The sequence below is a fragment of the Ictidomys tridecemlineatus genome, chromosome 2 (genome assembly GCF_052094955.1).
Source record: "Ictidomys tridecemlineatus isolate mIctTri1 chromosome 2, mIctTri1.hap1, whole genome shotgun sequence".
NCBI lineage: Eukaryota > Metazoa > Chordata > Mammalia > Rodentia > Sciuridae > Ictidomys > Ictidomys tridecemlineatus.
The window spans coordinates 174,557,759-174,584,955 of record NC_135478.1 but is presented as its reverse complement, the minus strand read 5'-3'; the positions used below and the strand labels follow the sequence as shown (position 1 = coordinate 174,584,955).

General features: G+C 35.8%; 1 protein-coding gene across 2 annotated transcripts in view; it reads left to right on the top strand.

Moving 5' to 3' along the window:
- The window catches only part of Reln (reelin), a 453,190-nt gene that overhangs the window by 126,530 nt on the left and 299,463 nt on the right, over positions 1-27,197 (top strand). For both annotated transcript variants that reach the window (XM_078040200.1, XM_078040199.1), the window contains exon 3: positions 11,165-11,300. In XM_078040200.1, the coding sequence (XP_077896326.1) occupies positions 11,165-11,300 (136 nt within the window). The remainder of the gene's footprint in view (positions 1-11,164; positions 11,301-27,197) is intronic.

Below are 27,197 nucleotides of genomic sequence, written 5' to 3'. Positions count from 1 at the left end.
GAGACTTGGATAGTGAAGTGTGCAGTGTGAGGTGGGAACCATTATGTGGACATCAGTATTCCTTTTTGTTTTGCTTTTGCTTGTGTGTATGTGTGTGTTTTGTTTATTTTTATAATACTGGGATTGAACCCAGGGATACTCTACCACTGAGCCATATTCCTACCGCTCTCCACCTTTTTATTTTTTGAGACAAGGTCTCTAAGTTGCTGAGGCTGACTTTAAATTTGCCATCCTCCTGCCTCAGCCTCCTGGAATGCTGGGATTATTATAGGCATTTGCCACAATGCCTCATGTGGGGAGATCAATTTTCCATTAAGTATAATCATGGAAGGTATTTATTTTGGGAAAATAGCTGAGGTAGAGGTTCTATTATTTCAGTTCAATATAGTTGGTGTCAAGGAGCAGGGAGTAGCAGCTATTCTGTTATTTTTATGCTGGACTAGTCCCAGAGTGTGGTGGATTGTTTCCTATTTTGTAGCATTCATGTTTACTTCTCTGGCCTTCCCAGAGAAGCTATGTAGTATCTGCAAGATTTCTTTAGTTAGTTAGATTATATACTATGCTTCACAACTGAGAATGTCAGTAGATAAACCTAGGGCTTCAGTTATAGAATGTTGTATTTATATAAAATATCACGGGGATAATTAAGAAACTATCTAGAAAAAAGCTTATTAGAAGAATTATTTTTTATATATATATTTTTTTAGTTGAAGAATTATTTTACATATATATAGTTGAAGAATTATTTTACATATATATAGTTATATATATATATATATATATAGTTGTAGAGGTCTTTATTTTATTTTTTATGTGGTGCTAAGGATCGAATCCAGTGCTTCATGCACACCAGGCAAGCCGTCTACCACTGAGCCCAGCCCAAGCCCCTAGAAGAATTATATTTTTAAAAAAGGTAAAGAAACACTGTCATCCACTAACTGAGTCTTTCAGATGTGACAATGTGACAATGTGAGATGTGACAATGGCAGTGTGATGGTCAAGATGTGGGAAAAAGGAGGGCTAACTGTGCCTTTAGGATGCTGGGCATTTGAAGATTGAAGACCCTGAGATTATTTGTTTTAAGGAAGATAAAGTATTTAATGAAAGAGTTTGGCCTGGAGCTGTGGCTGCATGGCAACGGTCACAGGTTATTCAGAGCTGACCTTTCTGAGGACAGTTCTTTTAGGTCAGCCAATCTGGAGGTACATTTAAGATAACTGGATCCTGTTTTTGCTTGGAGAGCCTTTTTGGAGTCAGACAAGGGTTACCATGCTTCTTGTTTGTTGCTTTGGCCTGTGCTTCATGCTCATTGTGAGTGATCAGCAGCTCATGTACTTATTTAAAGGGGAGTTTTATGGGAGTGTATTAAAAACAGAAAAAGACCAACATATATTTTTAGTCCTGCAAATAAAATTCCAATCCCTAATGAATACTATCCTACTCACTTTACATGCAATTTAGCTTTTAGTCATCATAATTAGAATTCTTTCACTTCATTATTCCAGCAGTTCTGTTGATTATATCTTGCTATTATCTGTAAAATGGGTAATGTAAATAATATTGATACTAAGACAGTTAGGTAACTTGCTAATTTGGTGGTGATTGTACACCAAAATGTGACAGGGCTGGATTCCAAGTGACTAGTGCTCAATCCAGCGATCAGTGACATGGCTAACTAAACCAGTGAAAGCTTCTATAAAATGAGAGTAACAATACCACTCCATCAGGGTTTTTAATGAATAAATGAGTTAATTTTTGAAAAATACTAAAAAATTTGCCTGAATCATTAAATACTCAGTAAATATTAGTTATTATTTTGTCCAAGATCTTCTCTTTCCTTTTTTGAAAGTCATGATAGGCAGAAGTCAGAACCAAAATGCTAAATAGTAATTTTGGTAATGTAATAAATTTCCAGATATTTCTAGATTAATCAAATGGGCATTTCTTTGGTAGTGAGGAAGTTGAATAAGAGACAGGTTTGAGAAAACTGGAGGTGGCTTTTAGGTCCTAGAATTATTCCAAGAAGGCAAGAGTCTCTAGTTCTTTGTTTTGAAGAAAGCCTTTCGGGAACTCTTTTCAGTCTCCTACATGACTTGGGAGTGTATCTCTAATGCCTCTTCCTCTTTCAATTCGTTGGTCTGTATATATGTAAAATCCAGCTCTTACACTGGAAGTTGGGCTGTGAATCTAACACAAACAAGAGTACGTCTCAGGAGCACAATATAGTTCTTGACAGGTAACCAGCCTGGTGCAGATAGTTTGAAGAGAGTCTGGGGCAAGCAGTGTGTAATGATTATCTACCAGCAAGCAGCTGTTAGGGAGGGAAGGAGAGTGTGCAGGTTAGGAAAGAAGGCAGCAGAGATAAGCTTTAGATCAGACAGTTTCAGCTAACAACAATGCAGACTTTACCTAACTCTTAGCTAAGGTGCTGCTCTGTGAAACTCAGTGGTCATGGAGACCTAAGTGAAACTGCATGGCCTTACCCTGTAAAAGAACAATTTTTGACTTCAAGATGTTCTTTCACATGTATATGTAACTCAGAGACATGTCAGTCAAAGGGACAAATGGTATCCAATAACTGCTGAGAAATCAAGGCATTTGGAGGGTGGAAGGGAGGGGAGAAGAGAAGGAGGGAGGGAGGGAGGGGGAGAGAGAGAGAGAGAGAGAGAGAGAGAGAGAATATGACAACATTTATACCTGTTCCTATATCTGGAGGAAGAGCTCTTCCTACTTTCTCTCAGGTGATTTTCACTTCATCACTAGATTTGGTCAGAATTTTGTTGAGACAGGGTCTGTCCCAGAACTGAGGTATAAGGGTATAAGGGTATGGAGGAAGCCAGTGGACCATGTAAGGTAGAAGATGAACCTGTGTTCCAATGCCATTCACTAGCTGTTTTTCTTGGCAAATAATTTAAATCCACCATGTCTTGGTTCCTTAATCTCTAAAAGGGAATGATAATAATGGCTAACACACATAGCACTATGGGCCATGTATATTTACAATTTAATGTTTGCAGCCACCCTGTTGTTCTCATTCCCTTCCTTGTGAGGAAACTGAGGAACAGAGAGATTGCGTAACCTGCCCAAGATTTCCACAGCTCCTTGGTAGTGGAGCAGGAATCTAAAGCACAGAAGACTACCTCCCAGGTCAATGCTCTCAGCCCTTCCCCTCTCTGACTCTCCAGTAGAAGGAAGGCAGTAAAATGTGCCAGATACTGGGCACAGAGAAGTGGAAAGGGAAGCAGCAAAAACTCTCATCTATGTAACTCAGATGTGTGAGGAAAGAATCAGGTTGACTACAATAGGCGCTAGTTATATAACTAACAAAAGGTGTAGAAACAGTGTAGATCCTCATATGTTTCTAAGAGGTCCATGAACATACAATTGCAGAATGATTTTTAGATAATTTTTGTTTGTTTGTTTTTGCGTTTTAGACTCATGTCTGAAACCAAATGCCTCCAATCCATTACTTTAGAAAATAAAGTGTGGGCAAGTGGGTGTGTGCATGTGCCACCATCACCCCGTAGCTTGGGAAATGTTCTTATCAACCATTTTCATCCAACTGCTGACAGTAAGGCTCAGGAAGGTGTTTTCAGGAAGTTCTGTGATTTCTTTTTGGCATATAAAATTATGTTTGGTTTTATTGCAATGTTTGAGTACATTGACCTAGCAAAGAAGGCAAGTAATGGACAATCTGAATTCTGTACAAAAAATAGTTATTTATATTTGAGTTAACACATTAAAGAATCACAGCATGAAAAAAAAATAAATATGTAAACAGATTAGAGAATAACAAAAAGGAGCCTGGCACAGTGTAGCATGCCTGTAATCCCAGCAATTCAGGAGGCTGAGACAGGAGGATCGAGAGTTCAAAGCCAGCCTCAGCAACTTAGCAAGGCACTAAGCAACTCAGTGAGACCCTGTCTCTAAATAAAACACAAAATAGGGCTGGGGATGTGGTTCCTTGGTCAAGTGCCTCTGAGTTCCATTCCTGGTACAAAAAAAAAAAAAAAAAAACAAAAAGGAAGTCTGTAATTCATTTTCTCTTTTTTATTTATAATATAGTACTAACTTTGCAAATTTGATTTTCAGCAGTCTGTTTATATTAACAGATGAAAGACTTTAGATATCTAGAAAAATAGATATCTAAGAAAAAGCAAAGGATCAAAATGAAAGAAAGTAGAAGACATCTTAAATCTTTGTACCATTCTCATTTATACTTCTTATATAGAAATAAGTCAATAATTACTAGGTGTCCTGACACAATGTTCTACCAAGATTTCTTCCAGTGTTTGAAATAATAAAATAACATTTCTTTTAAGACTTCATAATTTTAATATATGGAGGTTACATTTTTCATGTGACAAAATCTGTAGATTTAATATACTTGCTCTGTTTAGTGATAGTCCATCTGCTAATGTCTTCGTTTTTGAAATCCATGAAAAATAAACCAGGACATGTTTCTGTCCACTTTATTAGTAACTACCACAAATTACAAACTAAAGAGATTTGAATAATCCACATCTACACAATATAGAATAAACCTAATATCAATATGTCAGTTTCTTACTACATGGGTTATTTTGGGTGGTAAAATCTTCACTGTGTTTCTTGGACATAGAGAGCTACATTTTTTTTGAGAATGTGTGTATTTTATTTTAGAGATGGGGGAATCACAGAACTTATAGTTACAGTTCTGAAGACCCAAGCCATGCACATTAAAAGCATAGAGAAGTATTCCTGTGGGAAAATGGGTTCATGCAAGGTTTAGTCACAAACTTAAAATAACTGAAGACTTGTCAAGGAAAATGACATCCAGGAAGGCACAGAAATGTGTGTCACTGTCTTAAAAGGGATCATGGAGGCAATGGTAGAATAATTGAAGACATTGTGAGACTAATCTTACACAAGTGTAATGTGGATAAAGGAAACCCTGCTATCGATTTCTGTCCTTCCACCACAACTCTGGTTAAGAAGACAAATAGTGGATATTTGTAAACTAGTGAATTTAAAATCTCTATATTTCATTAAAATAACAGTTGTCTTAAAGAATTAGATTGGTTGTTGCTAGTGAACAGTCCATGTTCTCAAATGTGTACACACAATATTCAAAAGTAAAATGTTTTGTAACACAGATGCTTTAACATCTTGCTAAAATCAACAGCTATCAAGGTATAGAACTTAAGAGTTTGAAGGAAAATCTACACCATTTGCCCACAGTTAGATCAGGAGAGCCACAAGTGATTTTTATTTATTTTTTTATTTTTAATTTTTTTACTTTCAGAGCCCAGTTCTCTTAGAAAAGTATAGCATCTTTCTTTGGGGAAGAAACTCCATGTGGAAATTTCTTGTTTGACAGTTTATATGTAACCAGAACAATGAACATAAAGATCTTTTATTATAACTTCATAGCATATGTATACATTTTATTTGTACCTACCTCCTTTAAAAAACATAGTATAATTAAGTTCTTTTAATATAGCTCTTATTTCACTTTTTCAAGTAGTTTTAAAAACACAATGTGTATCTTATTATCTGGCATGCAGCAGGGAAAGCACTAATGTAAATTGAAATTCGTGATCATATTTGAATTGCAGTTATCTCAAGAATGGGATTCCAACTCACAGTTATTAATTAGATGGTACATATCTTTCGTGACACAGAAGGCATTCAGATCATCATCATGGTGGATGCAATAAATTATGTTTTGTAGAATGAGAGAATCCAACTCTGACTGCTCTCATTCTCCTAGATCTCATTTTCTAAGGGCATCCCTGCTCATGGTGTCTGCCTTTGTGCAATGTCCTCCTGTTCTTGTTCTGTTCATTTAAACTGCTCTCAGAGAGCTATGAAGCTTAGTGACCATGGACCAGGGCTTCAGAGATGTCAGAATAAAACTTTGAGTGGGGACACCGTGACAAAGGTCATACAGCAATGTGTGCAGAGCCGAGGGGACAGTATCTTGACTATCTCCTGCTGCTTCATGTCAATCAAAGCAAATATGGAAGTTGTAGCTTCTCCTTCAGTCCATTCTTACACTTCAACAAAGCTCTTTCTGACTGTGTAGCAGGGGAATTGGTTGGAACCCAGGCTACATTGTCCACTTGCTATAGGACCTCAAGCAAATTCTTTTATTTCTATTTTCCCTGCCGCAGTCTGGCTGGGCACAATTCAGGAGCCACTTGTCAAAAGAAACAAACTTTATTTTTAGAACCACAAATGCCAAACAAAATAGCTCCTCAGGAAAACCTTCAGAGCCCAACTGCCACCACCGGCTTCCCACAAGCCTCTCAACCTCCCCCACTCCTCCTGCTCTTGAGGTCCATTGGCTGGGTCACGTGGGCGGAACCATAAAAGTTCCCCAGTGAGCAGCTCCATGGTCTGAAAGGGTGGGGAAACAGCCCAATGAGCATCACCGCAGAGGAGCCAATCAGTTGGCAGCTAGAAGTTGCTGGGGCCGCTGTGAGCCAATCATTAGCTGGCAGCTGGAAGTTTGCTGGCAGCTGGAAGTTTGCTGGGGCCCCTTCGGCTGTGGCTCTCAACATTTTCCACTGCCCCTGTCCAGTAAAATGGGGAACTTGACAACTTCTACCTCACAAATAAGTCAGTGTTCATGAATACCTAGAACACTACCCGAGCATAGTAAATATTCAATAAGCATAAGTTGCCATTATAATGAATTACTTTTTTACTTTTGATTTGCATCCCGCCCAGTTAGCACATACTTATTTTCTAATGGTTTATTTAGAATGTACAGCTCATGTCATTTCAGGGCAGGGACTACCTCCAGATTTCTTGTACATATCTTCATAGAGCTTAACACAATGTTTGATACAAAATAGGGATTCTGTAAATTATGGGGTTTTTTCCCCATGTGGGTTGATATTTAGATAAATAGAATTTTACAACTATGGCTGATTTTTAGATGTTGTCAGAGAAAATGCCAGTTATGATGTATTAGCAGTATACTTTGCCAGTGCTCTAGGTTAAAAAGGCAAAGACCACTGCACACTTATAATTTTTAAGCTACATAAGGTAAGGCTCTGTTGGATACTTTCAAACTGTATATTGTATTGTGGTGATATGAACAGCGTGATTCTAAGCCCTGAATTTTAAACAATCTTCTACTAAGGCATTTTTAATGCAAATTCTTAGCTGCTAATTAGAATTGCTGGGTGAACAATATCCAAGCTATATTCCAAACCAGTTAGCTCAAAATCTGGATGCCAGTATAAACACTGGGTGCCAGTGTTTATTAAATCTCTTCCAGTGATGCCTCCATATAGGAAAGTTGGAGAACTATTGTGCTAGACTGTCAGACTGTAAAAATGTTACTCTATGGGATATTCACCTGGAGTGGGACAAAAAGTAGCCACCTTATAAAAATCCTGTCAAATAGTATGTGGCCTAGACATTGACTCACCTTCTAAGAAGGGTTATGAGGAATGCGGAGATCTGAACTCTTATTTTGTTCAATTCATTTCCCTTCCCACAATATTGTGGCTTGGACTTTTTCTTTTTTCTTTTTTATTTTTTTTTTGGCCAGGCTGACTCCTGCAGATGTGTCATTTTCCACTCACTGGGTCCCTGCCTTCTGCCTGCTCAGAGGGGGGTGGCAGTGCTTGAGTCATGGCTGTGAGTCTGCTTTGAGACTCTGTGATTCCCTGGGAGTCACTTTTCCTCCTTGCCCTGTGGTTTCTTTGGCTTGATGAATTTTGTCTCAGATGCAGCTTTAAAGAAGAAAACTTTGAATGAGAAAAAAAAGCATATTTTGTACATGTCAGATATAGACTTGTTTTTCTGTTTCTTAGGCCACTTATGACCTATTCTGAATGACTTTCTAGTATAAAAAATTCTATTTCACAAGTTAAGGTGATAGATATATATGTTTTTTTCTGAAGTTCTTATTTTTTTAATTATTCATATATTTAGTAAAAAAAAACCCAAAGTTAATTAAATTGATTATAACACGTAGGAAGGGCAACTATTCAAACACAGGGCAGGGACAATGGGTGAGGATGGAAGTCTGGGCAGGGCAGGGACAATGGGTGAGGATGGAAGACAATGGGTGAGGAGGGCATGGCTGTGTCTGATGTATCTTTCTGTCATTAGGCCTAGCACAGTAAGTGACTTCTCTCAGTGTTTGATGTTAAGCAGAAGTTAGATGGATCCTTGCCTTGACAAGCACATAGCAGTTAATTGAGCAGGGATGAGTGGGAGGAAAGAAAAGGTGGGGGGCTTCTATGACTAAAGGGGAGCACATGCTCACAGGGGTGGGTGAGGCGGGCTCTACCACCAGTGCTAGAGAAGGGCTGTGGAGCCAGGCACAAAGGATGAGAAGGGAGAGCAGGGAGGGGTGGATCCTGCTGAACTTTGTAACTGATGCTGAAGAGTTTTTAATCTCTCTGGAAACTGATGGGGAGCCATTTAAGGAGATTTAGCTGGGGATTGACATGATCATCCTTTCAGAGAAGTCACTTTGGTAGAATACAGGAGTGGAGGAAACAGAGAAACGTATAAGGAGCCATCATGAAATTCAGTGCGTAGAGCACACTGTGCCCCTCTGACTTACTTTATCTTGTATAGAATGTGCCTAGCTCTGAGTTACTGCATATTATAAAGCAGTAGTTTGACATGAGCTATTCCATGTGGATGGAGAATGTCTTTATATTTTGTAAAAATAGACTGCCACCATCTATACAGCACAACCATAAGGCACAAAGTGATGAAAAAATTATCATGCTGATAAAAAATGATCACTTGCTAACTTATCAAATTAAATCAGAAGCACCTGGATGCATGCGTGTATCACACTCATTTCACAAAAAATCAGGCCCATGAGCTTAACAATCTCTGCAGATGCAGCCCCCTCACCTGAAACACATAAAAGGAAGGGTACCTACAATGGTGGTATAGTGGCACACGCCAGCCTACCATCAGACCATCTCATGAATGGGTCATGAGGTCAACAGGCTAAGAACTCCCTACTCTGTCCCTAGGGCTTTAACTCAGCCGATCTCCCTGCTTGATGTGGCCCAATTCAAAACTGCCTTCCTTCCTTCTGGACCCTGGCATAGAAAAAGTTACAACTCCAACAGCTCTGTATTCTGAACAGGCTCTTTGGCTAGTTCATAATTTTATCGAACCACCTGCAGTGACTCTGCATTTGTATTTGCTCTCTGCCTTTGTTCCCGATAGGCCACTTGAAGCTCTCTGGCTGCCTTAATCCTTCCTAAATATCTTTAGTGGTGAAGAAATGTTTGAGAAGATTCGTTTTTATTTTAGATTCATTTTCTTCAATTAGAGCCAAGTAAAATTAAATAACTTTCTATAGCCTATATATCATTGTGTAATATATGATATGTAACTTGAATTTATAGATATTGGTAGTTAAGATTGAAATGAAATAAAATAATCTGTGATTCCTTTAGTCACAACACCAAGTGAAACATGAGTATGCTCAGTGAATTAGAGCTAAAGAAAATGATACAACATGTGAATTTATTTTTATGCAATAAATTCATTGTGGGAAGATATATGTGTCTGGTCCATGTTACTGGATAACTCTCTCACAATACCAAGGGGGAAATGATGATATCCAGAACCATTTGGGGGGAAAAAAGTTAAGCAATAACCTTGTGCTGCACAACAAAATAAAATTTAGAGACATTAAAGATGTAAATGTAAAAATGAATTAATAGAAATGTAAGAGAATATGTTTTTAAATCTTAGGGACTAGGAAGGCCTTTTAAATCATGAGACCAAAGACCAGAGATACAAGTTAAATAATATATTGACTGTGCATATTTTGCTAGATGCTAGGGGAATGTAGATGAGGAAACTTGATTTGTTCATTTAGAAGTCTTCAGAAGTGTTGAAAGGTAAGAAAACAGTACATTCAGATACCTTGGGCTAAGAGCTATGTTGGAATTAAGTCATGGTTCAGTATGGCAAAATGGTCTGGGAGATGGAGAGGAGAGACTTGTCAAAGGAGAAAATGAGCTAAATCAGGGGATTGTGAACAGGTGGGAAGAGAGCATTTTCGATAGAGTATACAGCTTGTGCCTATGTGGAGAAAGGACTCTTTTGGTATTTGGGGTGTGTAAAATACAAGGGGATGAACAGGAAGTACTGAAGCTGAGGTTTAAAAAAACCTGAGAGAAGACATCTTGATTTTTATCCTGTGGATCAGCACTATCCAGTAGAAATTTCTGTGATACTGGAAATGTTCTGTTCTCTACTGTCCAATGTGGCAGCCACCAGCCACATATGGCTGGCTACTGAGCATTTAAAATGTGAGTTCCTAGGGCTTCAGCTCAGCTTCAGTGCAACTGAAGAACTGAATTTTTAATTTTATCTAATTTTAATTAATTTACATTTAATTAATTTACCATTTTAGCTAGTGTCTACTATTTTGAATAGTGCTGCTATAGAGAATGTGGGTTTATTGATTTTTTTTGGTAGAGAAATATGATGAATAGCATCATATTTTAAAAAGATCATTCTGACCTGCTCACAACTAGGTTAAGGTGTTCTCATGCTGAGCATAAGCAAGTTTATAGAACTTGAACATCAGACAAGGTTACTCTAAGACTTACCTGTCTGGTATGAAGATGCTTGGTAACAAAGTTACTTCTACTTTGTGATGACCCAGATCCAGAAGATGAACCATCTTTTCCTGAAACTTCAACGGGACTGGGGAGTGTCCCAGAATACAGGACTTTCAGTACTAAAATTGCAAAGCTCCTGGGCAAATCTGATCTCCCCACTCTCTGAAGTAACCCAATACAAGCTCAAATATTTTAATAAGCTCCTCCTAGTATCCTCATACTGAGAAGCTTCCCAGTTCCCCATGGTAGTTGTCTTTCTTGTTACATTCTGAGAAACCCAAATGTATTCAATGGCAGGTGGGTCCTGGTGGATTTTACTGATGGGCAAAGATCAATCAACAAAATCAAGGTAAATGCTATAGTAGGTAATTTCTTAATACTGTTTTAAATACTTAATTTTCCTCTAGCAATGAAAAAAGTTACATAACTTATATGAAGTCCAAGGTGCATGATAAATCTTAATATTAAAATGTCAAGAATTATTTTTATACCATGATAGGAAGGAATTTGTTTTGTTCTCTTTATAACAGTGACCCTTCCTTTCTGTCTTTCAGGGATCATGTCTGACCACCAGTTTGGTAACCAGTTTATGTGCAGTGTGGTGGCCTCTCATGTGAGTCACCTGCCCACAACCAACCTCAGCTTCGTCTGGATTGCCCCACCTGCTGGTACTGGCTGTGTCAATTTCATGTAAGTACCCAAAGTGTCAGAGATGGCTACGGAAGGCAAATGCAACTTTTCATGAGTTACACGAGGGGTAACTTTTGTAAAGTATTATTTTGATAGGTTAGACTTAATTAAAACCATTAATTTTGGTGTCAAAAGAGGTCAGAAAATTTTTATAAAGTAGCTTTAGCAATTTATTTTTGTGTATTCATTTATAACTTCCAGATCTCTAAATTTGGATTTTAACTGAAAAAAATAAACAATGTGATAAAAGTGAAATTGCACTGGGAGATGAAGAATGGGGAGAGGTTATTGAAAGGGTACAAAGTTTCAGTAAAGATGAATGTTTTACAGATCTATCATACAGCATGCTGACTATAGTATGGATTTCAAAATTGCTAAGACAGAAGATTTTTTTCTACTTTTTTTCTAGTATTCTTTTTATTATTATAAATATTAACTCATATTAATGGTACAGATTAATGTATTTCCTATGACATGTCTATACATGGATATGTTGTTTTACTCATATTTACCTCCCTGTAAGAGATTATTAGATTTCAAGAGTTCTCATCACGAAAAAATGATAAGTATGTAAAGTGATGTATGTTAATTAACATAATTTCATCATTCCACAGTGTAAACACATATCAAAAGATCACCTTGTACCCTACAAGTAAATGCCATTATTTGTGAGTTAAAAAAAAGATTAAAGTAATTGAAGAAGTCAGGACAACAGTAAAATGAATGTTCAGAAAATGAGGTGAAAGCCGGTACAAGCAATGCTTTGAGACTTCACATACTGGAAGATGATTACAAATTTCCTTTGAGCTTTTCTGGCTGTTAGTGCCCAGAGGGAAATGTGATTGGTTAGGTGATTCTTGGTGGCCAGAAGTCAGGTATTGTATAGAAACCTAACTCTCATGAGTTTTCATTAGGAAGAAACTGGGGGAGTTAGTAAACACAGCTCTTAGCTGCATCCTTATATAACCAGCACATCAAGGTTCAGAGACTACAACTTGTTACATCTCTCCATATAATGCCCAACCCTGTCCCCTGAGCCACCACTCCCACCCTTCTTAGTTAGCTGATTTTTCCCCCATAGCATATTTTACTTTTACCACATGTTATCTTGCATTTATATAATTATGTGCATTGTCCATTATCTGTCTCTTCCCACTAAAATGCAAGTTCCCTGAAGGCAAAATTTGGGGTTTTTTTCCCACAGATTTTCCAGAGCTGTCTGCAACAATCTCTAGGACACAGTAAACACTCCTTAAATATTGGTTGAAGTGACCAGTAGGCCAAGGTAATACAGACACAGATAATTCAGAAACAGTTATTCCGTGGGCAGTGAAGAAAAGCAGCACTAGAAGTTCTTGAATGGTTTTCTCTTCTAATCTCCTGTGCAAAAAGCAAAGTCCCACAAAACCTGTGTACTCACAGAACACTACTACCTTCCCCTTTGCAACATATAGTTCAGTGTTAGGAGATCCTATGGCTCCCACACCACTGACTATGTAGTCTGTTTGCTTAGTTTCTGGGTGAGGTAGGCTGGTAACATCAAATTCATCCTATATCGCCAATGGGCATTTAATCCAATCATTTTCTTCCATAGAAAGTTTTTTGTACCTGAATCTTTTCCTTCTAGTACCTCCTGCTAAGATAATTGCAGAAACTTCCTTATTGGCCCTCACACTTCCAGCCTGCTTCTCCCCTAGTCCACTCTACACATTGATATCCACCTAATCTTCCTAAGGCCAAACCTGGATCACTCAAAATTTAGATAAGCATGAAATTCTCTACTGAAGGCGTGGATTTGGAGTCTCTTCCCCATCCTGCTGTTTTATTATCTTCTATCTCTTATATCCTGTACCTCCTGATAGAGCACAAACTGGCAAGATTCGCCACAATGTCCTGAAAATCCCATGGCTTTCTCTCTTCATGCTTTTCTCTGATTCATGCAATCACTCTGATTGTTAAAAATTCTACGTTTTTTCAAGGCTTGTTTAAAAACTTGCCAAGATGCCAACAACAACAGTGATATGTACTAACATGTTGTTCTTGTAACTTTATTAGAGTGCACATTATACTTTATCATATAGTGATTTGAGTTAATTTTTTGCCTTTTCTCTTAGATTAGATTAGACAGAGACAAATTTTTATTTCTTTTTGATTCCTCCATATTTGGTACAGTGTCTCATATATAGATAACCAGGAAAATGTCCCTTGCATTATATGATGTTCTATGTTGTCATTTCCTTTAGCTTGTGATCCCTGATGTTCTTACCATGTTTTCATGTGTGTTGGCACTTGGAAGGGTAAATTTGTGTGTGTGTGTGTGTGTGTGTGTGTGTGTGTGTGTGTACATGCATGCAGTAAGGTGTTCTATCACCGAGACACATCCCCAGCCATTTTTATTTTGAGACAGAATCTCCCTAAATTACCCAGGATGTCCTCAAATTTGTGATCCTCTTTTCTCAGCCTCTCACACCACAGGTATTATAGGTAGGGGCCACCAAGTTCAGCAAATTCTTGTCATATATAACTTCTTTAATTTAAAATAAGAATTGCATTTTTAAAAGATAAAACACAAAGTAAATCTATATCAGCAATATAGAACTGCCTACTTCCAAACGAATTTAGGTTTTTAATTGACTCTATTTAAAAATTATATTCTATGACTTATAATCCCATTGATACTGAAATTCTATTTCCTTCTGAGAGTTTTAAATCTTAATTCTAATTTCTTTGCAGGAGGCCAGGAAAATATCATTTGGTTATAAGTAATTTTTACTGACTGGAAAGACATTTACACACCCTTACCTATATTTTCCAGTCAAATTTTGAGGATACAATTTATATTTTTAGCATTCTCCATAAATGGTTAATCTCCTTATTGTCAGCCATGATGATGTTGAACGTTACATAGAGTAGCTGCTTATTATGTGGGCAAAATGCTTGTTTTTGACTAGAGCTACATACAAAGGTTAGAATTCGTAATTAGTAAGTGTCCAGCAATACTTGAAGGGGATTACTAATATTCAACACTAATTTTACATAGTAAACAAAAACAAAGTAATACAAAAGCCTCTGAAGCATTGGGAGGTAAATATATTGTATACTATAAATATCTTTTCTGATTAACATGAAATTCAAGTTAAAATTTTAGTTTTTAAAGGTAGGAAGAATTCTTTTTAAAATTTGTGTGTATTAACTATACAGAATATTGGGTTTCATTGTGGCATATTTGTAGACGTATATAACCTGTTTTGATAATTTTCTCTACTCTATTACCCTTTCTTAATCTCTCATCCCCTATTCCCCCGGTCCCCTTCCTCTTCCCAGTTTCCCTTCTATTTTCATGTCATCTTTCTTTTACCCTCTATTTCACATATGAGAGAAAAGAGGTGATGCTTATTTTTCTGAATCTGACTTCTTTCACTTCATGTGGTGATCTCCAGTTCCATTCAGTCTCCTGAAAATGACATGATTTTATTGTTCTTTATAGCTGAGTAATAATCCATCATGTATATGTGCCACATTTTCTTTATCCATTCATTTGTTGACAGGCACCTAGGCTGATTCCATACCTTGGCTATTGTGAATTTTGTTGTGATAAACCTGGGTGCACAGGTATCTCTATAATAATGCTGATTTTATTTTTTTAAGATATATACTGAGGAGTGGTGTAGCTGGATCATAAGATAGTTCTATTTTTAGTTCTTTTAGGCACTTTCATATTTATTTCCATAGTGGCTGTATTAATTTGCATTCCCATCCATAGTGTATAAGAATTCCTTTTCCCAGTTTGACAGAATTTATTATAATTTGTATTCTTGATTTCTGGGGTGAGAGGTGATCTCAATGTAGTTCTTTTTAATTTGTATCTCCTTAATGACTAAAGATTTTGAGCTTTTTTGCATAATTATTGGCCATTTGTACTTCTTCTTTGGAGAAGTATTTGTTCAATTAATTTTCCCATTTGTTGATTAGGTTTTTGTTTTGTTTTAAGGTTTCTGAGTTCTTTATATATTCTGGATATTAATCCTTTGTCAGAAGGGTAGCTTGTAAAGAATTTCTTTCATTTTGTAGGCAGTCTATTCACTCTGATAATTTTTTCTTTTGTTTGTAATTTAATGTGATTTAATTGATTAATTGTTGATTCTTGCTGTTATTTCCTGAGCTATGGGAGTCCTATTATCTTGTCCAGAGCCCAGTTGTGCCAGGGCCGTGGAATGGGTTATAGACAGGCCAAATAACAGAAACAGCATGGGAGACATATGTTTTATTGGGGAAAGCTTACAAGAGACTGCTCCAAGAAGAGTTTCAGAGGTGACAGGGTGACAGGTAGCACTTTAATCCCTCAAGGTGCTTTACCAAGTGACACCTCCTCTTTGTCATGGTCTTTTGTCCAGAGGCAACCAGCTAGATGAGTGACATGTATCCTTTCCACAGTGCCCTCTGTTCTGTTTCCTCTCAGAGGGGTTTTATATGTTAGGCTGAAGAAGCAATGACATCATCAGGTTCAGCTTTCTTAGTTAGCTTGGATTACCGACATCCCAAGAGCAACAGTTCTCATGTACATGCAAGAAGGAAGCTTTCTACAGGTAACACCAACTTGCCCTAGTGCCCAATGTACGGAAGAGAAAGCCAGGTCCTTCAAGATAATATGTATCTAAACTTTGCAGCCAAGCTTGCTCTCATTGTTCCCTTATCTTGACTAGGTATTTTGGGAACAGAAATGGGGCATTCAGGGACCTGGTGTTTTACTGTCCCCCTGTACTTTAGGGAAAATATACCTGTCTCAGGAAGTCATTGCTCGTTCCTATATTTTGAAGTATTTCCACTATGTTTTCTTCTAGCAGTTTAAAAGTTTAGGTATTATACTTAGGCCTTTGATCCCTGGGAATGTAGCTTACTGGAAGAGTGATTGCCTAGCATTTGGGAGGCCCTGGTTCAATTTTGAGTACCACACACACACAAAATTATATTGAGGTCTTTGATCCATTTTGAATTGATTTTTGTACAGGATGAAAGATAGGAATCTATTTCAATTTTTAAAATTTTATTCTAACTGACATAATATTTGTATTTATAGGGTAGAGTTATAATTTGATAACGTGTACAATGTACACAGATCAAATCAGAGTGCTTTGCATGTCTGTCCTCAAATAATATTACTTTTTATTTTGCTTATTATTATATTCTTCTAGTTGAAGTTTTATCTTCCAACTATGCATCCTTATACACTAAAGATTTGTTTTTTTAAAAATAAATATTTTTAAGTCTTTAAATTCATAGGTTTTCCTCCACATTTTTCTCTTTGCAATTTATGTGTTGAAAAAAGTAGATCATTTATCCTATAGTTTCCTAGAATCAGAATTTTGTTGTTTGCAACTTTACAATGTAGTTTGTTCTCTTGCATTATCACCTGCCCTCTGTATTTCCTGCAGATGGGTAGTTGAATCTAGAACCTCTATCAGATTTAGGTTTGATTTGGGGGAAGGAAGAGTCCCATTTATGTGTTTTGTAAATATTATTATTTCTATGTACTGAGAACCTTCACATTCTCTTCTAGTTATTAGAATTATTTCTTAGAAATCAAACTTCAGCCATGCTTATGTGCATTTTTGAAAAATTCTCTATCACTTTTGTGTTGTGTGTGCGCCAGGAATTGAACCCAGGGGCACTCAACCACTGAGCTATATCCCTTTTTGTGTTTTTAATTTGGGGATAGGGTCTTACTGAGTTGTGCAGGGCCTTGCTAAATTGCTGAGGCTGGCTTTGAACTTGTAATACTCCTGTCTCAACCTCTGGGATTACAGGTGCTAGGATTATAGGTGTGCACTATTGTGCCTAGCTCTCTATGACTTTCTTATATTGTTAATTAACTCATATTATTATTTAATTTTTCCCATGCTTGCTTTCTTTTTTTAGTTGGGCTTTAAATCCCCAAGGTCAGATGCTATTAATAGTATTTTTATATACCTAGTATTTCCTAAATACTGAACTTTGTGTAATAGAAGTTTCTTAATAAGTAGTTATTAATAGCTAAATATATTTCATTGATTCTAAATACAGATAAGTGTTTCAATATCTATGAAGTAGATTTCATTTGATGGCACCCTACAATTATAATAGATAATTACTTTATTACATAGTGTCTTATATTTGTTGGTGTATTATATTTGAAGAAATTCAGCAATTAACATTTATCATTTACCATGCACAAGCTCTTTCTTTTTCTTTCCTCTAATTTTTTAATTTGTTCTAACTAGTTATACATGACAGTAGAATGCATTTTGACACATCATACATAAATGGAGCACAACTTCTCATTCTTCTAGTTGTACACGAGGTAGAATCATACTGGTCGTGTAATCATATATGCACATGGGTAATAACATCCAATTCATTCTACTATCCTTCTAATCCCCATATCCCCTCCCCTCCCTTCTCTCCCTTGTAACGCAAAGTACCTCTATTATTCCCTAGTGCCCCATCCCCTTATTGTGAATCAGCATCTGCATATCAGAGAAAACATTTGGCCTTTGGTTTTTGGGGATTGGCTTATTTTGTTTAGTGTGATATTCTCCAGCTTGGCACACATGGTCTTTCTAAGACTGACAATAGAATTGACAATACATCCAATTATGTGATCTCAGAACAGCCAAATGTATGATTGACTCTGATTTTAAACCCTAGTACCTATTTTAAATCCTTGTTTTTAGAGGACTGGATTGTGGTTCAGTGGTAGAGTGCTAACCTAGCAGGTGTGAGGCCCTGAGTTTGATCCTCATCACCACATAAAGATAAATAAATAAAGGTGTTATGTCCATCTACAACACACACACACACACACACACACACACACACACACACATATATGTTGTAAAAAAAAGGATTTAAATATATATATGTAAATCCTTTTTTTTTTTTTAGAAAAAAAGATTCCAAATATCCAGGAATTATAGACTATTTGAACTGAAAATTATATAATGTGTTGTGTTCCTTACCCAGTGAAGAATAGTGGCATTCTGTCTGAATATAGACCATGTTTTTTAGTAAGTCACTCCGCCACTTACTCATTTGGGCCGTCTGCTTACTGCCTTTCTTGTTAAAAATAATCAAGTGAGAGCAGAGGAAGCTCTCAGGATCAGGTGTGGGCTATAGTTTCACAGATGGAGAAAATGAACCCAAATTATTTTACTGTTACTTGTATGGCACCTGTTGATAAATTACCACTTATATTTTAAGTGGTAATTTCACCCAGAAATTGTGCAGCATTCAGATCTTACAGCAATAGAGTTTTTCTAGATTTTCATATTTGATTATTTTTTTTTTTACTGACTAATAAGCCTCAAGTTTAGAGGAGATGGAGGAAGGAGAGGAGTGGGGAGAGATGGGCAGAGGTAGGGAAGGGGAAGGAAGGAGGCAAAGTAGAGGAAGACAGGGATAGAAGGGAAGGAAGAAAGGAAATCTCTAAGTCATTTAACCCCTAAAAGTTGGTGAAAAACTATTGAGGAAAGAGGGGGGTGTTTAAAACAACTACAACATTAATCATATTTTTGAAATTTTACTATGTGCCTGCCATTGTTCTAAGCAGTTTTCATCATTTAATCCATTGATACTCATTTTCTCTAAAATAGGTACTATTATTATCTCAATTCACAGATGAGAAAATTGAAGTACAGAAATGTTAAATAACTTCTCTTAGGTAATTTATCTAAAGAGGAACACAGCTTGGATTCAGAAAAGGCAATCTGTTTTCAAAGCAAGTGATTTTACTACTTCACTTTCCTTTGAAATAATCACTGTCCATCTTACGATGGTAAAATATGGTACTGATACCATTTAAATTATATAGTTTGCAGTGTGGTGTCAGAATCTCTTTTTAAAGTGGCCATCATGTGTTTACTACCTTTATTTTGAATTATGTCTCAGTAGGAGACACAGAAATTTTGTCTCATTCATTCAACTATCGAGCGGCACCAAGACTGAAAACAGAATGAATCAAGTAATGTTCTATTTAAGGTCCCGAGCGTTGACAAGAATGAATTCAGATTAGCAAAGAGGAACACAGGACCATATTTGAACATTTACTACTCTAACGGAAGTAACTCCTGGAGGGATGGTTTTCTTAAAAATATATTAAATAAGAGGACAAAAGCACTGGAAAAATTGAAGACACTAGCAGTTTCTGAACACCTGACAGGCCTGAAATAATACAAATGCAGAGATTTGAAGTGCTGCCTTGAGCATCTCTCAGATGCCTTTAATTTTTGATGAGAGCCATTCCAGCCTGTCTGGGGAGTTCTTCAGGAAAGATAATGTAGTTGCCCATTTATTTCCATCCATCAGATGAAAACATCACAAATGTATTTGCCTTGTTACTTAAACATTTGGAATAAGAGCAGGGACTCCCCCATGGTCGGGTCTATTGGGAGTGCATTCATACCTATATATAGATAAGGGTACCAACAATTGATACAAATTCTATTTTACTTTCAAGATTGTACATAGATTGATGCAAAAATAAATTACTTTTCAGGTAAGTCTGAAATTATTACATCCATACCGTGAGATAAAACCAGATATATTGTTTTCTGAAGGAGGAATTTTATCTGTCTTTTAAATCACAGTTCTGCTATTTCTTTTTCTGATGGTCTAGTTTTCCTTTTTAAAAGGCATTTTCTAACTCATAACAAATATTTTAAGACTGCTCAAAAATGTTCCTCTGAATGCCAGGATTAAAAAATATATATCATCTATCCTTAAAGGTAAATGGTTAAGAGCCTAACGGACAGTTCTCACTCCCCACAGGATCTGGTCTTCATCAACTTTCTGCAGCCAGTTAGGTGTGGGCAAGCAGACAGTCTAGGTTGAGGGACTAATGTGTGTTCTTATGTATCCACACCTTGACAAATGAGGTCAGGATGCTTCCTGGGGATTTAATGTTTAATTTTGGGGAGTGTGGTTGAGATTAATCATGTCCATCAATCTCCAAGAAGTTTTGAAGGAATTGGTTTTGTCATATGGATGATACAACATACTTTAATAATTTAACAGATATTCAAAAGGCAAGAGTACTCCCTTCATTTTTCTCTTTCCTTTCTCCCTTCCTGCGTCTCCTCCTCCTTCCTCCAAGAAGTTGCTGTGTAAACAGTCCTGATTCTATTAGGGAAATCTTCCAGAGTCTCCACTAGGAAACTTTGCATTAAAATCACAAGACCATCAGAGCAGTGGGTGCTTTGCAGTGGGACTTCCAGTAATGAAATATTTTTTAACCAGGACCCAAAGATGGTTGTGTTTCTAGGAAATTTTACATTCAAGAAACAGTTATGTTAGCAAATTTGTTTGTTTTTTAAAAACTCTGATTTTTATCTTTTTAGACAAAAATATTACTTTATCCTAATATTACATCTAGGAAAAAAAAGAGGTCAATGGCAAACTAGCTGCTTCCCTCTTCTTTTCCTTTCATGCAATCGTGTGAGAATGTTTAGAGAGCACTCAAATAAATGGACCGAGGTTTGGAACCCACAAGAAGCTCCTTATTACAAGGTCTTATGGTTTATTTAAGTGGATTACCACTGGGCTTGGCACTTCTTCCTTGAAACCACAGGGAACATTTGTGAAAGCAAAAGACCAAAGATCTAAATGCTTTATGCGTTACAATTCTTAGAAGTTCTCTAAATCTAGTAGAAATATCATAGGTAAAAGATAGAGATCTGGGTTATTCCTATATTATTAAAATTATTTTAAATAATTTAGAAGTCCTAAGTGTAATTTCCCACCCCCCCACTGCCTCTCACTGAGGTGTGAGAACAGGTGGATGAACCTTTTCCCATGGCAGCAACACCCTCATGGTTTGCCAATAGAGTTATATGAGTAACGTATGCTTGTGGCAGTATATTATCAAACCCTGCTTTAGTAAAATATCCAAATATTTTAAGTTATTATTATAAATGTGAAATAAAATTTGGATTGCTTCTTCCAGATAAGAACCTTTTAAGAATTTATTTTGTTGGTGATTATCTATCTATCTATCTATGTAGATACACACACACACACACACACACACACACACTGTATTAGTCAGGTTTTTCATTCCTGTGACGAAAAGACTCAACAAGAACAACTTACGTTTAGAAGAAAAAGTTTATTTTGGCTCGTGGTTTCAGAGATTCAGTCCATGGTCAGCCGACTCTAGCTCTGGGCCCGAGGTAAGGCAGAATATCATGCCTGAAGGGTGTGGCAGAGGAAAGCAGCTCAATCCATGACAGATAAGAAACAGACATAACATAAATCTGATAGGTATGTCCCAGTGATCTACTTGCTCCAGCCACACCCTACCTGGCTAATTTCTCTCTCAGTTAATCCATTCAGGTGGACTAACCCACTGATTTGGCTATAGACTCATAACCAAATCATTTCACTTCTGAACATTCTTACATTGTCTTACACATGAACTGTTGGAGGCACCATATATCCAAGCCATACACATACACATGTATATACATATATACATATTCTAAAATGTGTTTGAAATTGTACTTTTTGTACACAGAAGTGTGTGTGTGTGTGGGGGGGGGTATTAAGGACTGAACCCAGAGGCACTCTACTCAGGAGCTACATCCCCAGCCCTATTTATTGTATTTTTGAGACAGGGTCTCACTGAGTTGACCAGATTGGCCTTGAAACGGCTCATGCCTCTACCTCCTGAGATGCTGGGATTAAAAGCATATGCCACTGAGCCCATATTGTAATTGTACTTTCTAGTATAGTAACTACAAGATACATGTAATGATTTGAATTAAATTAATTAAAATTAAATAAAAATTTAAAATTCAGTTTCTCAGTTGTACAAGTCACATTTCAAGTTCTCAATAGCAATAAATGGCTAGTGATTATTATATTGAACAGCATAGATTTCTAATAGGCAAGACAAGCTTAGATAATCTGTTATCTTTTCCTCTGATATTACCTTGACATTTATAGATGGTAATCATACACTTCAAAGGACATATAGAAGGAATAAAGCAAAACTGGATTTTGCAACCGCTCTGTGAACCCGAACCATCATAACTCCTAACCTCATCAAGTAAGGCTATTTTATGTTAAAAGCTGGTTACCTAATGGTTCGTTTTAGTTTTGTCAGTGCAGCAGTTTCTATGGTCTTTAAACATTCTTATGGGCAATGATGGGCCAAGTATGACAAGTGAGAATTGCCTCTGGTTACTTTCTCTTACAATGCTCAGGACAGAGTGCTACTCTTTGGGAGCCTTGAGGTAAGAATCTTTCCCCTGAGTCCCTACCTGTAGGTCTCAGTTTCTGTTCCCACTCTTCCAACCCCTTCCTGCCCTCTGCCACAGTGTTTTAGGTTCTACACCTTTTCTAAAATACTCTTACCCTGTGAAAACTTATATTCATATGCTTCATAGAACAATAGTGATTTTAGAATGTAATTTTATTATGATGATAATAATAGTTAAAACAGCAACTTCTATTTCTTGAGAACCTGTGTACTGGACAACCTAAGCTCCCATTCTCTCCCCAAACCACCCATTACTGATGGAGTTATTGAAGAGCTTCAGAGATAGGTCTGCTTTGCTCCAGAATTTTTTCTTTTGAGCACTATCCTATGCTATCTATCTGTGTTTTTAAAGACAGTGTAGTAACTTGGGAGGTGCTTGGAATAATAAGTGACAAAAACATCTAAACATTTGTTTCTGTGATACAATTTCAAACATATTAAAATGTGCGTATCTGGCATCATGGAAGACTAAGATGGCATAGCCGGAACTCAACTATTAAAATCACATAGAAATTCCAGTTAATTTGGAGCAAACTTTAATATACATATATTTGAATATATATATATATGTATATATATATATATATTTGAAATAAAGTGGAAACACCAGTGTCCAGAAGAAAAGAGAGATTCCAGCTAACATTTTGGTGACCTATGGATATAGTAAACCTGGATTTAGATTTTAGTCCTGGAGTTTTAACCTGTTCAGATCCTGGGACTGACCCCCTTCAAAGATAGCCAGAGATAAGAAAAGAGAGGGAGCTGGAACGGAGTCCACTGTATGAAGCATGGAGCCTCAAAATATTTTCCAATTTTGCCTGTAAAAACAGCAGGAGAACTTGTCATCTGCCTGGAGCCTTTAGGGAAAATGTTACTTATAAGAAACAAAACAATTAAATGTAAGGAGCCTGGTTTACATGATTAATCTGGTAAAAAACACCAAGTTAAGAAATTAATAGCTAATAGAAGTTTTACAAGGAGATATAAAAAGAATGAGAAAAGGTTAATTTAAAAAGAAAATGGAGAATTTTCTAGAATAAGAAAGATATGAGTCTTTTCTATTTAAGCAAGATAAATAAAATATTTAGCAGTAATGTGGATCATAATGAACTTTCAGAATATTGAAGACAGAGAAAATATCATAGACAACAAAAGAGAAAGGACAGAATACCCATATATTTAGTTTAGCAGTGATCTTCTCATCAGTAACAAGAGATGTCAGAAGACAAAGGTAGAATGTCTCCAAAGTAATGAAGAAAAATAATTGTCATTTTAGACTTCCATAACTACATAAAGTATGTCAAATGTGAAAACAAAATATATTTTCAGAAATATTTATTGAGATTTTTACCATACATAGATCATTTTAAGGTAGGTTTTTAAAGATATCTTTCAGTAAAAATGAAATAAAATCAGAAGAAAAGAGTAGGATACAAGAAATTTAATGGCATAGTACAGTAATTAATGCTGAGCAAAGAAATTTAGCAAGCATCTTAGAACTCTAAGCAGTGGCTTTGCAAGTATAATTATAAAATATACACTGATAACTATTATAGGATAATGTGTTAAGGCTATGTAAAACTAAAATTCTAAGCAACATTAGTGTTTATGTTGAGGGAAAGAAGGAAACAAGTATTAAATATCCTCAAATTATTTTGAAAGAAGATTATAACTTTGATTAAGCATGATTGTTGAAGATGTAAGTACAAAGAACAGAAATAAAATTAGAACTTACAAAATGGAAAGGGGATAGGGGGATATTAAAAATACAATTAATCCACCAAAATAAATGAAAAGAAAATTTTAAAATCTTGGAAGTATAAAATGTAATATAAGATAAATAAATGAGTATAAATAAGTCAATAATTACAATAAATATAAACAGATTAAATTGTACAATTGATGAATGTATAATGGAATATTATTCAGCATTAAAAAAGAATAAAATTATGGCATTTGCAGGTAAATGGATGGAGTTGGAGAATATCATGCTAAGTGAAGTAAGCCAATCCCAGAAAACCAAGAGCTGAATGTTCTCTCTGATAAGTGGATGCTGATCCACAACAAGGGGATGGCAGGAGGAGAATGCAGGAACTTTGATTGGGCAAAAGGTGGGAGAGAGGGAAAGGAGCATGGGGACAGGAAAAATGGTGGAATGAGAGGAACGTCATTACTCTAGGTACATGTATGACTGCACATATGGTGCAACTCTACATTGTGTGCAACCAGAGAAATGAGAAGTTGTGCTCCATTGTGTACAATGAATCAAAATGCATTGTGCTATAATGTATAACTAATTAGAACAAATTAAAAAATATTTTTTTAAAAAAATTTGCAATTGGAACATGGACTTTCAGAACATAATTTTAAAATTCAGCAACATGTTGCTTCCAAGAGACAAACCTAAATATAATGGCACATAAATGTTGAAAGAAAAGAAGGGGGGAAAAGACACGCCAGATACATGCTAGGCAAAAGTAAGTTGATGTTGCTACATTAATATAAGGAAATAGCTGAAAGAAATATGAAAAATTGAAAATTGCCTTTCAGATGGCAGAGTACTGAGTGTGTCTTTCTAATACTTAAATTGCAAATGACATAAAATTAATTAGATAAAAATTCTGTTAAATTATTTTTTGAAAAAGATGAAAGATAAAAAAGAAGTTATAGATAATGCAGAAGAAAGGGTTTTTAATACACTGTTGTTGTGAATTTAAATTTTTATAGCCATTGTGGAAAATAGTGTGCATTTCCTCAAAAACTAAGCCTGGAACTACCATATGACCCAGTAGTCTCACTTTGAATATATATATATATATATATATATATATATATATTCAAAGAAACTGAAATCAGTATTTGAAGTAGTAATATATACTCCCACGTACATTGTAGCATTCACAATAGCCAAGATATGGAAACAACCTAAGTGTCCTTCAGTGGATAAATAGATGAATAAAAGTGGTATGCATACACAATGGAATACTATCTAACCTTAAAATGGGAGGGGATAGAAATCCAGTAATTTGTGACATGATTGGATCTGGAATACATTATACTAAATGTAATAAACCAGACACAAAAAGAGACCAACTCCACATGGTATTACTCTTTGCAGAATCTAAAATGTTGTATTCTGAAGAAGAGAGTATATAAGGATGATTACCAGAGCCTGGGGGTAGTTGTAAGAATGAAGGTAAGGAGGAGTTGTTCATCTAAGGGTACAAAGTTTCAGATAGAAAGCAGGATGGGGGAATATAGTCAATATTAATGTATATTTCCAGGTAACTGAAGTGGTAAATTTTGAGAGTCTCAATAAAAAACAAAGGATAAGTTAGGTAAGGGGCATGTTAATTAGCTTGATTGAATCATGCCATTGTATAAATATATCACAATGTCATATCGTACCCTATAAATGAACACAATTGTGATTTGTCAATCAAAGGTAATCTTAATTTTAACTAAATAAATGATTTGTTGAATGTGTGAATGAATGCCTATATACATGAGTGAAAAAAATGCATGAAGTCATAAATATGCCAGAAGATTATATGTTAGAAAATTAGAGCTTATACTCTGCTTCTTTTACCTCAAGGCATGCATGGGTGACAATGGGCTATATATTATAATATTTTGGGTACCTTGGAAATATCAATTTGATAATTTAATAAAACTATATGAATAACTTAAAATTTTGATTCACAGTAGTTTTTCTCTAATAATTCAAGGAACATTACATAATTTTTTCTAAATATTAATTCTGAAGGCTTAAATACACTGAAATACAAACATATTTATTATTCAATAACTTAAGGTTTAATATTATTAACAATAATTTTAATTGAATGGCCCAAGTCTATCTAAAACTTCATTATTAGAAAAAAATAAAATTTTGAAAAAAATAAGAAAATTTAAATCACATATTTTCTGGAATTTTAAGATAGCCTCTTTAAAGTTAAATATCATAAGTGTACATTCACAAGTTTTCTTATTTAGCCTTGAGACATAAATATTAAACAAAAGTAGTTATTTTCACGTTCATTTCAGCATCTCCCAGTATTGAAGTTTGGTTAGCGACATTGACAAACCCTGAGCTGGAAACAAAAAAGTGATAGTCAAGTCTCCTCCATCCATTTCCTCTATTAGTATTTATAGAAGGGATTATGAATATTATGAGCATATTAGTTATCTGGGCTCACATATATTTAAAAGAGCAATGTTCTAAATTTTACAGAAAAGATAAACAGTGAAAAGGCTTCTAATTAAAAATGTACACTCAAGTTGCAAAGGAGCTAAGATGGTAGGTCCCTTAATCAAACCCTGGTTTTAACTTAAGCAAATATATTGAAAGTATGGCTATAAAGCTAAGCCACATAAGCCTTTCTTCTAAATCCGCCTGCAGGCATTAATGCTAAGATTTGAGATGGCTTCCTTATTTGCTAAGTGCAAAAGATGGTTACAAAAGAGCTTTTCTCACTTTGAGGATAAAAGCTAAAGTATTCTTTAATTTTGGTTACTGCCCGGCTCATCTCAGCACCATAATAGTTATTTGGCTCAAAACCAAAAAGTAGCAATACAGTACTTACATGTCTATGGATCAAAAT